The sequence below is a fragment of the Monodelphis domestica genome, chromosome 1 (assembly GCF_027887165.1).
Source record: "Monodelphis domestica isolate mMonDom1 chromosome 1, mMonDom1.pri, whole genome shotgun sequence".
In the NCBI taxonomy this organism is placed as follows: Eukaryota; Metazoa; Chordata; class Mammalia; order Didelphimorphia; family Didelphidae; genus Monodelphis; species Monodelphis domestica.
In genome coordinates this window covers 626619997-626635563 of record NC_077227.1, presented here as the reverse complement: position 1 = coordinate 626635563, position 15567 = coordinate 626619997, and the positions used below count along the sequence as shown (strand labels likewise).

At 35.3% G+C, this 15567-nt stretch overlaps 1 protein-coding gene and 1 long non-coding RNA gene across 4 annotated transcripts in view; one reads left to right on the top strand and one right to left on the bottom strand.

The window, feature by feature from the left end:
* The window catches only part of PLCB1 (phospholipase C beta 1), a 902125-nt gene that overhangs the window by 707602 nt on the left and 178956 nt on the right, over positions 1-15567 (top strand). For all 3 annotated transcript variants that reach the window (XM_001374433.3, XM_007476702.3, XM_007476704.3), the window contains 4 exons: positions 1361-1445; positions 3236-3413; positions 9903-9973; positions 12235-12331. In XM_001374433.3, coding sequence (XP_001374470.1) covers positions 1361-1445; positions 3236-3413; positions 9903-9973; positions 12235-12331 — 431 coding nt within the window. The remainder of the gene's footprint in view (positions 1-1360; positions 1446-3235; positions 3414-9902; positions 9974-12234; positions 12332-15567) is intronic.
* The window catches only part of LOC103102951 (uncharacterized), a 274602-nt gene continuing 268214 nt past the window's right edge, over positions 9180-15567 (bottom strand). Inside the window, exon 6 of the long non-coding RNA XR_001626203.2 lies at positions 9180-10645. This is a non-coding gene — a long non-coding RNA (uncharacterized LOC103102951). The remainder of the gene's footprint in view (positions 10646-15567) is intronic.

The following is a 15567-nucleotide window of genomic DNA, read 5'->3' as shown; positions in this document are numbered from 1 at the left end:
CATAGCTGGCATAGCTCATCAGGCTGTATTACTGTTGTTCAGTACAGTCAGTCTTGGGCTTGATTTTTTAAGTAGATAAAATTTATTTTTAGAACTCTTCCAACTCCACTTTGAATACCATTCTCTCTAGTAATACCTTTTGAACTCGAAGTACCCAATATCCTCCTACTTTACTCAAATCTCCCACATGGCTTTTCCCTTTTATTTCCTTATTTAACTGTTCTTGACATCGCTTTCTCCTTTCTTCCTATTAAAATGTGCTTACTTTGGAGGTCTATTGGGGAAAGGGAAGGGAAAGGAGCAATCATTTATTAAGCACCTACTTTGTGCCAGGCAGTGAGCTAGGTACAAGAGAAATATTCTCGTTTGATCTTTACAACATCCCTGGGAGGAATGTGCTATTATTATCTCCATTTTACAATTGAAGAAACTGAGGCAGATACTTTTTCTGGGGTCACATAGCTGGTAAGTATCTGGATTTGAACTCAGACATTCTTGACTCTAGGTCTAGTACTCTCATCTATTACACCACCTAGTACAGCATAAAGGCAAGTGTTGAATTTAGTTTTAGGAAGACCTAGGTTCAAATTCTGCATGACATTTACTATATGACCCTGGACAAGTTGCTTAGTCTCTATCTACCTCAGTTTCCTTATCTGTCATATAAAGGAACTGGATCAGATTGTCCTTATAAAGTTCCTTCAAGTTTTAAATCTTATGATCTTATAATCCTATTCTTGTTCTTCCATAACTATCAGGTTTTAAAGTATCTGACAAAGTAAACTATACCAATAGGAAAGAGACTCCTGATAGCTTAGTGACCAATGCTATAAGGAATGTCATCACTATAGTTGGAATGTGAATCAGGACTGGTGGACAGATCCAATCCAATCCAGTCTAGTATATAAGTATTAATTACCTATCTGCTAGGCAAGGCACTGTTCTAGGTGCTTGAGAAAAAAATGGAAACATACTTTTGGGCTTCCTGGAGTTTACATTCTACTGGATAAAAAAGAAATATATGAGGAAAGGGAGTCTTCTCTTTAACTGTTAAATCTCTCCACAGAAGGAGGTGCCTATTTTGTAGACACTTTTGTACACTTCTTTGTATGTACCACTCTTTGGTAGCATCATTTGAATGGACCATTTGTACTTTTATGTATCTGTGCATTCTGTGAGATATCATCAAAATCAATATAATAATAACATAATGAATTTAGATGAAAAAAATGGCCCAGAAAAAGATAAGGAAATGATTTATAAATGTGGTTAAAGATGTGAGATGTCTTTATTTCTAGACAGCAACTAAAATAAACATTATTTTGTTTGTTTTGTTGTTTTTTTCTCTCCCTTTTTTCAGTCCAAAACAGCAAGCCAAGATGGCAGAATATTGCAGACTAATATTTGGAGATGCACTTCTTATGGAGCCATTAGAAAAATACCCAGTAAGTTATTTTGATATTCCCCTTTTAAGATACAGTAACCCCCCTTATTTCTGCTTGGAAAAAGAAAGAAGGGGAGCTGAGAAATGTATGTTTTGTTATCTCGATTGTCCCTTCTGTAGCCCTCCTGGGATAACAGAAGAAAGAATTTTCCTCTTCTATTTTCTCATATTCTTCTTTAGAACTAGACTTGTATTTGGCTAGACTGAAGAATTGCTTAGCACTCACAAGCAGTCAGCATAACATCCAAGAAAGGACGTACTTCAAAATGAAAATAACCAGATCCTCTTGAGAAGTGCATACTTGAGCCAAAGGGTACAGATTGTAGATTTCCTGCCCATGTGTTATCTCCTCCTCACTTCCTCATCATCACTATGGCAGTAGCTGAATTGTACATTACTATGGTGGCATCAGCAACTTTTCTAGAGAAAGAAAATTCTCTCTCTCCCCTTAATTATATGATGAAGCAAAGCCAATGAAAGACATCCTAAGTTCCATCACCCCATTTCTTTTCCCAGTATACAAACATCTTAAGAATGACTTTATTTCAGTCCACTATTCCCTAGCAATGGAATATGAGGAAATGGGGATGATTTAGTAAGCTCAAGAAATATTTTTAAACAGTGTTATCTCTTGAATAATCTGTAATTCTTGCTACCAGTGTCTAATAGCTTTTGCTAAACTGATTTTTACTGTGCTAAACAAGACTTTCCCATTAGGATGAATGGATGAAAAGAATTTGTTAAGCATTTATCATGGAAGACATAGCATGTCATAATGTCTGGGGAGCCAATCTCAAAACCTGGTTTCAAGTCTTACCTCCGAAACATTCTTGTTTCTATGACTTCGCAAGTCTTAACTTCTTGGTATTTTAAAAATTAATTTATTTGTCTATTACACTAAAATTCCCAGGTATCTCTTTCCTTTTTTCCCCTCCTTACACTAGGATAGACAGCATTTAACTAAAAGATATCTGTATATATGAAATTGTATCTTTCTTCATTCTATGTATCAGTTCTTTAGAGAGGGACATACACAAGTTATGGCTCTAACAATATTTCTGTTGCTGTATATAATGATCTTTTGTCTCTGCTATAAACCTCTTGGTGTTATAGGAAACTAAAATAAGTTTGCAGAGAAGGTGTCTACCTGGACCTTTAGTTTTCTTACCTGGGAGTTCCTTATAGTAAATCAATCACAGGTCTTGTCCTTTTTGTAATATCCTAGTCTTAAAGCATGCCAGGCACTCTGCTAAACATATGGGATGTTAAATTTCAACATTAGAAATAATATGACTTTCCTTAGAAATGTTCGTTTTAATTTCAGACTCAGATAGTATGAGGTTATTGGATCCATCCATTTGTTTCCATTGGGCCCTATATCAGGACTCTCCAGTTGAGGATGTCAATCACAGTATTATAACTATTTATAAGGTATTCCTTTAACACCTCCTGACCAATGTCCCTCTGAAAATGGCAGCCCTCCTTCCATGGTGGGTCCTAGATGGTAATGGTTTCATTCCAATATTTCCCAAACATTCATGTTTGCTCAAGTTTCCTACATCATTTTTTTCAATGTAAAGCAATGGTATAACAATGATAAAACTCAACTACCTTTCATATAAAGGTGCCAACTGTAAGATACAGTACCTTGAATTCTTTAGCTGGCAGTACTTTGGGTAGGACACACTTACTACTATTAACCTGAGACATTTCTTGGCAACTTGGTTGACTAGGGTATGCTGTTGTGATGTGTGTTTGTGTTAAATGTTCTCACTTCTTTTTTTATATTAGCTTGAATCTGGAGTTCCTCTTCCAAGCCCTATGGACTTAATGTATAAAATTTTGGTAAAAAATAAAAAGAAATCACACAAGTCTTCAGAAGGAAGTGCCAAAAAGAAGCTTTCAGAACAGGCATCCAATACTTACAGTGACTCATCCAGTGTGTTTGAACCTTCATCTCCTGGAGCAGGTAAATCATTGAGTCGGAGAATATTACAGCTAGAAGGCACTTTAGGGATCATCTAGCACAGAACATTTGTAGGTGAACAAACAGAGACCCAGGGAGTTTAAATAACTTCATCTGTCAATCAAAAGCATTTATGCAAGACCCATTATGTGCCAGGCACTGAGGAAACAAATACAAAAATTAAACAGCTCCTGTATTCAAGGAAGCTTTGATTCAATCTCCTTGCATAAGGCTGTGCACACAGTTATTGGCAGAGCAGACTAACATCTCCTGACCCCCAATCCCATGATCTTTCCCATTATACTACCTGACAAAGGAAGATAATCATCTATCTGATACTTGAAATCATATACATCTCAGAAAATATATTTCTGTTTTTCAAATCATTAGTAATAATTCCTCTTCATACATACCTAATTGCATGTATCTGTATTTGTATATACACATAGACACATATGTATGCATGTATGTATGGGATTCTTTCCTCACCAGTTGAGAGAAATGCCTACACCTGTATAAGGAGCAAGGAATCGCTGCCCTAATCATATGTAGATATATATAAATACATGAAGGACCCTGTGCCCTCCACCCTGTCCTTTTATTTGGCCATACAATGAACATTAATACTCACTTCTGGAGACTTCAGAAAAAGGCAATTGATCTTTCATGTATTACAGGCTGTATTTCAGGCTCCTTGAGAACAGTAATTCTCTAAATAGTGATAAAGTGTTGAACCCATTAACTTTGGATGGTAACTTGGATCTCATTTGCATTTTACAGTTTTTCCAAAGTGAAAAAGTAGAGAAGCTAAGTGAATTATCTTCCAAGGCTATTAGGCTGTGATTTAAAGCATTCATTCTTAAAGTTAGAGCCCTATGCCAAGCCACTGGCTCTTGTAGTAAATTTTGTTGGCTCAAGGAAAAGGAAAAGAAAATGGTGACCCATTTCCCTTGGGCTGTGTATCATTTAGACTGATCGTTAGATGAGTCTTTGCTATAAAAAAAATTTAATAGCCATCTGAAAAGAAACTCACTAGGGGCATTTTGTAAGGCATAATGGGTAGCGGGGATACTTGCCCTAGAGGTTTATTTAAACAATATTTATTTTATAGCTGTCCACTGATTCCTTTCATTTTTCTGCTTTCAGTCACAACTGCCATTTTGGCTTCTATTGTTTTTTTCTTATTAAAATCCATGTCACTAATATTAGAATATTCATTGTCAGCTTTCTTTTGAACTCAATTAATATTTCCTCTTCTCTCACCTAAAATATTTAAACATGTATTTTTTTTAAAAAATGTTTTTGTCATCAGAGAAGAGTCTCTTTAAGCATTTGAAAATAAATGATCTTTACAGGCTACAGATTTCCTCCTAGGAAAACCTTACCCTATGAAAGATAACAACTAAAACAACCAGTGCTTCATGTTTACGTGGGTGAAAATTTTTCACCATCTGCCTCTCCCACCATTAACTAGGTTTCCTTGGTCTTAATAACTGAATGCATAACATAAATAATGAATTTCACAGGCAGTGAACATTATTGCTTAATCCAGAGAAAGAGCAGCAATCTGTTAGTAATTCAGTAGATTTCGTAAACCAGCCTCTAGCTGGTTGTGTAACTGTCCCCTCCATACTCCATGGAAATTTTTGGACTTTTGAATATGGAGGTAGGTCCATAAAACAAGAACATCGCTTACTAATTTGGCACTTAGATGGTGGATTTTATCTTAACTAGAAGCATACATAATTTGTAAAGCTGGAAATAGATTTGTTCTGTGGCTTTTTCCCAGTGACAGCAGACTATCTTCTGGAGACATCAGCCAGTCTTTTTTAGTCCAGCACTTCAAAGCCCTGTGATTGCCCTGGTATAGGTAATCATTCTGCCCAAGAAGATTATAAGCACTTTATGGCTTGGGAGAGTCACTCCATGAGAAATTCTGTGTTGAAAAAAAGAATCATCATCTATGGATAAAACCTTAGGTAGACTGGCTTTACGATAACTGATCATCCACAGCTAGATTTGTGCTTTCCAGATTGTTAGGAGAATCTATAATTTTTAACTCTCCTGGCTTAGCCTTCAACAACCCAGCACATCTTCAACTCAACTTGGGCATGACAGAGGAGGGTTCTGGAGGGGAGGGGAGTATAGGGAGCAGTGGCAGAGGTTTCTTGAATAATTGAAATCAAAGGATATTGAAGTACCCAGGAACAGACTTTAGAGATCACCCAGTAAAAAACATTTTATTTTATAACTAAGGGCAAGAGAGGCGAAAGTGACTTGTTTGAATAATGAGCACACATGTAGCATGCAGAAAACATAGTATCTGAATCCTCAGATTGCAATCCCAGTGGTTTTCCACTACAATATACAGTCCCTTTTCTACTCCTCATTTTAGTGATGAACTCCTTTTAGCCTTCCCCAGAGTTACACTGGGGAAAACAGTGATTCCTATTTCATATCTGTGATTCCTGTGGAATAATCAAATCCTCCCTCCTCCACATGAGCCCAAGCTTGCTGTTGGTTATTATTGGTGAATGATCATTTTCTCATAAAGTCCCTCTGCCGAATTTTCTTAAAATGTTAATAATTTAATTAAAAATGAATCAGGTCGGCTTACATTTAAATTGGGTGGGACATTTTTTAAAAAATTATTTGAGTAAAGCTAAATTTTGTCAAAGAAAGACACAAGATACTTAAATTCCACAATTCAACAGACATTAACATGGTACCCGCCGCAGAGCCCTGGAATAACTATTGGTGAAATGTTTGGAGGTATGAGTGAAGGAGGGGGAGATACATAATTTAGAAGCCCTTGTCCCTGAGGAGTTTATAGGAGATTTAATATTGTAACTGGTTAGAATTCATTGGGAAAACAAGTATAGTGACAGTATTGCTACTGGTATATATGCTATAGACATGATAACCTGAATAATCCTAGCAATCTTTTACAGTGTATGCGACACACTTTGTAAGATATATATAGAGAGACATGTATGTATGTGTTTGTAGATACATGTAGATGCATTCATATATATGATCTATACACACATGTGTGTATGTAAAATATATGTGCATGCATGTTATATACAAAGAGATTGGTTTGTGGGTGGATATACGCATCATATGCATATTGGACCAGATAATATATGCATACATCATTGTGTTCTTTGTATGCATCATATACACATATGTAATGTGTGCAATGTGTACTTTATATATAACATAACGTATATTTTATATATAATATGTTATAAGCACATGTTCACTGTGTGATGCATACAGATAGAATATGTATGTGTATGCACATCAGAAATTTATACATATATGTGTATAGCATAGAGAGGCTTATATGCATGTGTGGTATGTAGAGATATATAATGTCTCTATGTCCAAATATGCATTATATATATGAGATATATATATATATCATATAGGCTGTGATCACATTGTACATATGTGTGTATTTGCCTAATGCAAATTTGTATATGATAATGAACTAGGATTTCATCCCTATGGAAACCTCTAGTGGAATTTCCCTAGAGCAGTACAGAGGGCAGCAGGCTGCCTAGTTTAGAGAGTTGCCTGGGGCAGAGATGAAATGTCTTGCATCTATGTCTTCATCTGAACTTGAACTCAAATCATGTCATCTCTGAGACCAAATCTCTATCCAGCAAAACATGCCACAGGAAATATTTATAATTTCCTGTGAAATAATAAATTTAAATTAAATTTAAATTAAATAAATTAAATTTAAATTTAATTAAATTTTTTAAAAAAGGTGAAAAGGTAAGAGCCACACAATTAAAGGAGACAGCAGCACCACTAGTTTCAATGTTAGTATAGATTCAGGATAGATTCAAGGGAAATCAGAGTAACAGGACGTGCCTTCCTATCATCTGGCTTCTGCTCCCATCTACTGTTCATTTTATGTAATGGCACTGAGTTAATAGAAAGGTAACAGTTAAATAATGTATGCTAAGTTAGGTTCTCCCTATTTCTTTTTGGTTTAGAAATCTGATTTCTCTAAAAGCCAGAGTCAGGGTCATAGCAGCTCATCAGTATTCTGGCACATTTGAAAATTCCCTTAAAATAGGACATTTAAATGACTAACAGTAAGTGAATATAAAGCAAATTGTATCTGAATGAGTTACAGTGCCTTGCTTTTTGTATCTTTCTAAATGTACTCAAATTCTTGCATCAATTACTTTTTCTTACTGATTTAAGATACTTAAAAATCAAGTTGCCCCATTCTAATGAAAAGGCTAAATGTCATAAGAGAGTTAAGTTTGCATTTGAATAGAGATGATTGCAATGTACTGCTCCACATTTCCTCATTCTGGTCATCTGTATTAGGCATTACAATCCCTTCCAACTAATGTCTCCTTTTTTTGACTGGTAAAATGAGGAGGTTGGAGCCAATAACATCTGAGCTCCCCTTCCAGAAGAAGAGACAGAAAATAGGAAAAGAATGAAAATTAGCTAGAATCTTATTGCCTTAAAAGTTTCCAATCTAAATCAAGAAGCATGCATTAAACACCTACTATGTCTAAGGCCATCTGCTGGGTGATGGATATACAAAGACAAAATCAAATTGTGCCTACAAGGAGCTTGTATAACATAACCTAAGTTTTAACAACATTTCAGCTGCTTCCACAAGGAGGTAAGCAATCAAGACAAAATATGGTTGTCTCTTTAGTGTCCCCTAAACATGCAGAGTATGTATTTAAGCAAAAAAACTTACACAGGATAAAATCTTCTGGATATCAGAGTTGTGGATAAGAGGGAGCCCCTGTGTCTTTGCCCCCAAGCAGCAAAATTAGAGGGGACTATTAGCACTCACTTTTTGCCGCAAAGAAACAACTGAGCCTAACACTCATTTATCAAGAATTAGTTTAAATGGGTGTTTCTTTCTCCTGAAACTTCTCGGCTTGCCCAAGCCCAGTTGAGTTCCTTCAAAGTCCTGCTCCACTGACAACCAGCAGGAAGGTATCCTTTGGTCTCTGTCCCAATCTCCCAAATGAATTTGTCTTAACATTTTATTTGTGCTGCATTTCATTTAAGTATGCCTCATGCCAAAATGAATCTCAGAAGCATGAAGAATTAGAATAGACCTCAAACGCAATATAATCAAGCCCATATGTGAAAGGAATCCTACTCCTAGCAGCTGACAAATAGGTTGTCCAGCCTTTGCTTTGAGTCTTCCAAGGAGCAAGAATCTCTTGAGATACTTCATTCCATTTTTGGTAGCTCCAATTATTAGGAAGATTTTCCTGATATTGAGCCTTAATTTTCCTCTTCAGTTTCTATCATTCTTTGTTCTGTCCTCTAATGAATCTAACCCCTTCTCCACACGACAGCCCTTCAAATACTTGAACACAACATTTATGTTCCTACCGAGGGTCCCCCCACCCCCCACTGACAACTTAAGTCCAGGCTAAGCACATTCAGTTCCTTCAACTTATCTTCATATGTCATGGACTCTAGGACCTCCAGTGGACACTCTCCAATTCTTCAGTGCCATTCTTAATTAGTGGTGCCCACAACTAAACAAAATATTCCAATGAGATCTGATGAAGGCAGAAAATAACAGAACCATCACTTCCCTATTCCTGGAAAATAAGCCCCATTTAATGAAGCCTAAAAGATTATGTTAGCTTATTTAACTCCCACATCCTTTATTTATTTATTTATTTATTTATTTATTTATTTATTTATTTATTCATTCATTCATTCATTCATTTATTTATTTATTTATTCATTTATTTGTTTATTTATTTATTTATTTAACATCCCACATCCCAGTTCCTATTAATCTTGCAGTCCCCTAAAACACCCAGATACTTTTCAGAACAATTGTTGTCTATCCCTGTCTCCCCCATGGAGTACCACAGGAACTCAGGGCTCTCTTACTCTCTCCTATTTATCTTGGGCTCCAAATCCCCATCAAGTAATTTTTGTGGTGTCCTTTCCAGGGCAAAGGTTTGGAAGAGAAAACAAAAACAAAATAAGGAGTGAGCAGCTGGGTCTTCTCTCTTGTCATTTGGGACCAATATAGGTCCTATTCCTTCTTTGATATTTTTTCCCTCTCAATATAGCTTTCTTAAAAAGAAATTAAACTCTTATTTCCTTTAATTTCCCTTAGCAGCCTCGATTTATCCTGCTCTTTGGGATTCCTTACACTATTTTTCCAGGACCTTAATATTCATGTTCTGATAACTGGTCTTGCTAGTAAGTTCACAAAATTCATCCTAACATTTAGAAAAGTCACATGATTGAAAATGCCTATAACTAAGCCTTTAGGAATTGTATTTGTATTTATATAAGTACATATATATTTATATTAATTTATATTCTAGTCAGAGATAAAACCCCTGTGGCTCTATAATGAATTCAGGAACAAATCAAAACCAAAGTAAATCCTATTACATTATCCCTGTAATTTTTGAAGGTTTCTAACGTGTAATTTGTTGTTCTGTAATTAAAACCTTACAGGAGAAGCAGATATGGAGAGTGATGATGATGATGACGATGACGATGACTGTAAAAAGTCTTCCATGGATGAGGTAAGCAGATCTAGTTTGGACCTGAGGGGACAATGCTATCCTCTTGCTGGAGAGGAGTCTAGGTTGGTGCCCATTCCTAAGTCATCTTTTGCCATCTAGTGGTAAGAAGTGATACCATCTTTTTTTTTTTTTAATCACTATAGTTTTGTTTGAAATCTGTTACAAAGTCGTCCTGGGGCACACTAAGAAGCTGTGTGACAGTGTTTACTGAGCACTATTCTTGTAGTAAAGAAGAACTGGATTCAAATTCCACCTCTGATACTTATTACCTGTGTGACACTGGTCAAGTCACGGAACCAACTTTCTCACATGGAAAATGAGAGCACTGGACTAGATAACCTCTACTCTTTCCCAGATCTAAATCTATGAGACTTTAGACCCCCTGCCCCCCAAATGGTGATTTTTGAAGTCTAGACCTGCCTCTGTATAGCTAACGGAATCATTCAAGATTGTTCCTTGGAAAGCAGAGGTGAAAATAAAGGCTAGCCATTGTGAAACCCAACCTCATCCCATGTAAAATGAAGATTACATAAAAAAATTAAATGTTAATGAGTTTGAGACAATTTACCCTGGCATCACTGCTGCACAGAGGCTGAATCCATTAGGCAGAGACACAGAATCAATGATCTCTAAGGTCCCTTTCATCTCTTGAATTCTCTAGTGTCGAGAAGTCTGGAAAAACACAAGGCATGAAAAACCAGCAAAGATTTGGTAACCCAGAGTAAAAATAGCAAGACTATTTTTTAAAAGAAAATAAGAGAGGCAACGAAGTTGCTCAGTGGATAGAGAGCCAGGCCTGGAGATAGGAGGTCCTGATTTCGTATCTGGCCTCAGATATTTCCTTAGGTGTATAACCCTAGGCATAATACTTAATCCCTATTGCCTAGCCCTTACCTCTCTGCTGCCTCAGAACCTATATTTAATATATATGTTTGTGTATAATATAAGCATGCTATTATTTTATATTAATATTATTAATTATAATTATAAAACAAGATTACATAATATATGATTATAATAAAATTATATTATAATTATGTGCTATAATTGTAACATAATAGTATAATAATATAAGTATAATATTGTATATTTTAATATAAGTATATAATATGAGGTAAGAGTTTTTACAAGCAAAAAATAATTTTTAGGTACAGAGATAATAGAGTAAAAGTGACCTCTACTGTTTAAAAGGAAAACAGAATATGTATTATTTCACAAAGTTCTAAAATAAAATATTAATAATAACTCATATTTGCAATGTATTTTAGTTAAAACTAATAAATTACTGAGAAAATGTAATAGGGAAGTAAAATTTGGAATTTGGAAATTTATAGAGTTGTAGAAGGGGGGAGACAGCCCAAAGATTACTTTTTAAATGCCCCAAATTCTCCAATCTCTCTTTAATTCCTTTGTAGAGGGGGAAGGGAAGACCAGATCATATGTATAATGTTCCTTCATTAGACCCAATGTCCCCCAACAGCTAATTCTTCAAGTTATCCCACCCTTTTGATCTCCAAAGTGACTCAACTAATTTGTATCCTTGTACCTTGATGGAAAACAGGAAAAGGAAAGAGGCGAGTAGTGTCAGATAAAATTATACACACTTCTCATTTATCAGCAACATGTGGCTATATGTGGCTAGGGCTTTCAGTAACATAAAAAGTTCTTTAACAATTTGAACCAGAGTACTTAGTCTGAATTCCTTGTAAAAAATAGTTCAATAATTTTTAATATAATTGATTTTCCTCAAAATATTTTATTAGTAGTAATACTTTATTTATGCATTTAAAAATGTTATTCTGATTAGTCCATTAGATTTCAGAAGACTGCCCAAGGGGAAATCATCTCACACACACACACACAAACAAATAGTCAAGAATCCCTGTATGGGAGATAATTATTTGTGTTAAGATATGGAGCGGTTATCTTTTAAGCTGGAGAATGCGAACTAGATTCTTTAAAAGAAAGTTGTTTTTTTCCTACTCAACTCCAAATTAGAGGAGAGTATCCAGAACAACCACTGACATCTGCCAATCATGGATAGATAGTATTGTAATGTAGAATTTCTAATCTTACTTTAAAGATGAGATCTTTCTGTTTCCTGCTTCTCCAAAAAATTCCTGATTAAGAACTAAAAACTCATGTAGCAAAAGAGGTACCATGTTTCTGTTAGCAGAAGAAATGATACACACATTTAGGAAAAGTGTTGTCTTGCATGTAAAACTCCAAAGCTCCAAACATTATTTTATTCTTTGCTCCAGGGAACTGCTGGTAGTGAAGCCATGGCCACAGAAGAAATGTCTAACCTGGTAAACTATATACAGCCAGTGAAATTTGAGTCTTTTGAGACATCAAAAAGTAAGTTTCTTCATTGATTTTCTAAAACAATTCTTCCAACTGTGGACTGTAATGTAATTGGATCAGCACATTATACCCAGCATAACTACCTCATTTTGGTGACACTTTTGTTTAGAAATACAGAGAATAAAGATATGGTTAGTCCTTAATAAAATCCAAGGAAAAGAGATGCCCTTAGCAATATAGTAAGTGCTCTTCACCAAGAACACTCATGAGCCATATTTACACAATTGAAAAAGGGTTGATATTATCTTTTCCTGCCCCGACACCTTCAGGGAAATCAGTACATGAGCAATCCAATACACTGGGCAGAAAGTTGCTAATGTAAAGGCCTTGAAAAGTGATTTGTTCACCTTCCATATCTAGCTGTACTACAAATTTTTAATTAACTTAGATCTCATTCAGTCAGTCCAGCATTTTCTACACTTAAGACTGCTTCTCAGCATGATGAACATGGAAATATACATTATATGATAACACATGTATAAATTATATCATATTATCTGCCATCTTGGGAAGGGGAGAATTAATGTGGAGGGAGAGAACATGGTTCCCAAAATGTGAGAAAATGATTATTAAAATTATTAAAATAAAATTATTTTTAAATTATTAAAATCAGAAATTTAAAATATTAAAATTACATTTATATTGATGTTTAAATTTTTTTTAATAAAATAAGATGTCTAATAAAAAGAGACTCTCCCATTCATCTTCATTTCCTGTTATACTGACTAGTTATGGATTTGCTTTTCAATACTCTTTAATGAACATAAAAATACCTTCTTTCCTTTCAGAAATAAAGAAGCTATTTTTCTCAGATTCTCTTTCATTTAGTCAAACTTTAAGATCAAAGCAAGACTAACATGTGGGAGTTGTATCCAGGATTTTGCAATGGGGATCTTGCCATCTCTGACCTTCAGGGTCCTTTGGCCATGATAGACAGGCTATTAGTAAATAATGAATCATCTAGGAGGTGCTTTCAAGAATGCAATTTTCACTAAGAACATATATGGCAGAGATGTATTACCACTCTACACCACTGGTTTTCTTCTGCGTCTCAGACTTTATGGGCTAGGCTTAAAACAGAAATGCCTAAAGTTCCCCAAAGGGGATACAGATATAGAAGAAGACACTCAGGAACACTTGAACCTAAAAGCCAGGCTATACTCCTGTGATAAAGTCCTGTTGTCCTTTTCATTCCTTTTTTCTAACTCTATACAGCTCTGGGCAAAAAAATATGACAAGGGTTAATACTGACACTGGCCAGGCAAACTTTGTCCAATTTGACTTTTATTTGCTGACTAAAGACAGTCCAAAGATGGGACAGGGATGGTGAGCTCCACAAGGTTATTTATTGATGGAAGCTACTGCCTTATCCTCCACCCTCCACACTATCATTGCCCTATCTTCTTTGATGTGCCGACAGTAAGAAAAAACACTGGTGTGCCAAAAGCTATGTTATGAATCACTACTTCAGTTACATTGGTAGCATTTTGCTAAAATTGTATTGCTCTAATGGCTCACTTTTTGTACCTCGGTACCAAATAGCATCATTTTCAAATCAATACATTAGTAACGATATTTTTATATTTACAATAATATATTCAGAAATGGATCTTAATACCAGCATTTTATATTCAATATGAAACTCCTAGAGTAGTTACTTGGTAAGCTTGTGTAAATTTCATTAGCATTTAAAGGAGATAAGCTCATTCATCAGTTGAAAGCTATTCCAAAGGAAACTAAAAATGCTTTTAGTTCTGTCAGCATTTGGAAACAAATGTAGGTGACAGTTGCCAAATGCCTACAAATATAGCTCTCCTTGTGCTTTTTTGTATTGATTTGTCACTTTAAAAAGAACAATGCTCTCCAGAATGTCAGAATTGCTTAATTAAAGGTCATTCTTCAGATAATTAATCTTAGAGTCTGCATTATATTGGGAGAGGGGGCAGAGAAAAGATATTCTGGCTCATACGAAAGTAGTAAAAATTGGTTAAATGCTTTGATATTCCATTATTAATAGGTTGATTTGTGATTATCAATCTCTTACATTTTTCCCTTGGCCTTGACATGATGTATATCTCTTGGCCTTATAAGTCATATCAGGTTTGCTCCTTTCCAAAGTTTGGAAGTCTAGTAGAAAAATGAAGAATAATTTCAAGCAATTTTTCTAACTTGGGAAAGCCTGACCTGACATACACATGGCATCAGGCAATCAAAATCCTGGGCTCAAACCCAGAGAGTGTTTTTATTAACAAAATGTACTAGATAGAAAGTAGTCATGGGAAATATTTTAGAGAGGAAAGATCCTTCTCTATGTCTCTCATATGGACAGCATATAAAATATGTTTTGTTTTATGAATTCCTATTTTAAAATTAAGCTGGTTCACACAAGGCTTCAGGGGGCAGTTAGATAGCTCAATAGATTAAGCTTTGGGCTTGGGGTCAGGAAGACCTGAGTTCAAATCAGGCTTGAGACCCTTACTAGCTTTGTGACCTTGGGCAAATCCCTGAATCTCTGTTTACCTTAATCCACTGGAGAAGAAAAGGGGTAAAGCACACCAGCATCTTTGACTAGAAAACCCCATGGATAGTGTGGTCCACAGTGTCACAAAGTATTAGACATGACTGAACAACAAATAAAGCTTCATAGAACTAAAACATTTTTTCAAAAGATTATACCTGAAAACCTCTCTTTCTAGAGCATGGAGTTAGACAAATCGTAACATATGGCCCAAATTAAAGCTAATATAATGCCTAAGACCTTATATGTCTATGGAGGGGTGATGGAGAAGGTGACCTGTGATGGAACTGTGGGAAAAGAGAGAGGAAATGAAATAAAAATCTGAACACTTGTTCATTCATTTCACTTGTATCTGAGTTTTGTGACTCTTGCCTGATATTAGCCAATAAAAAAATGTAATAATTTTAATCCACCCATAGCTTCTTCTTGCTGGTGTCTGAAAGAGCATGATTAATTGTTTATTTGATTCAAGGTATAATGAAGGACATTCGTAAAATAGGAGCTGTGTGATCAAAGCAATTAATGAGAAAACAAGTATAAGAATTGTAATGGAGGAAGGAAAAAAATAAAGGTGAAATTGGAGAGAAAATGGTAGTGTGACTTTAGTCAAACCTTATAGGGAAGAGAGGAAAGGTGTAGTTCTCAGCCAAGTTTTCTTTTCTAAGATAGAAAGACAGAAAGAGATCTAAGAGAGGTAACAAGAATAAGAAAC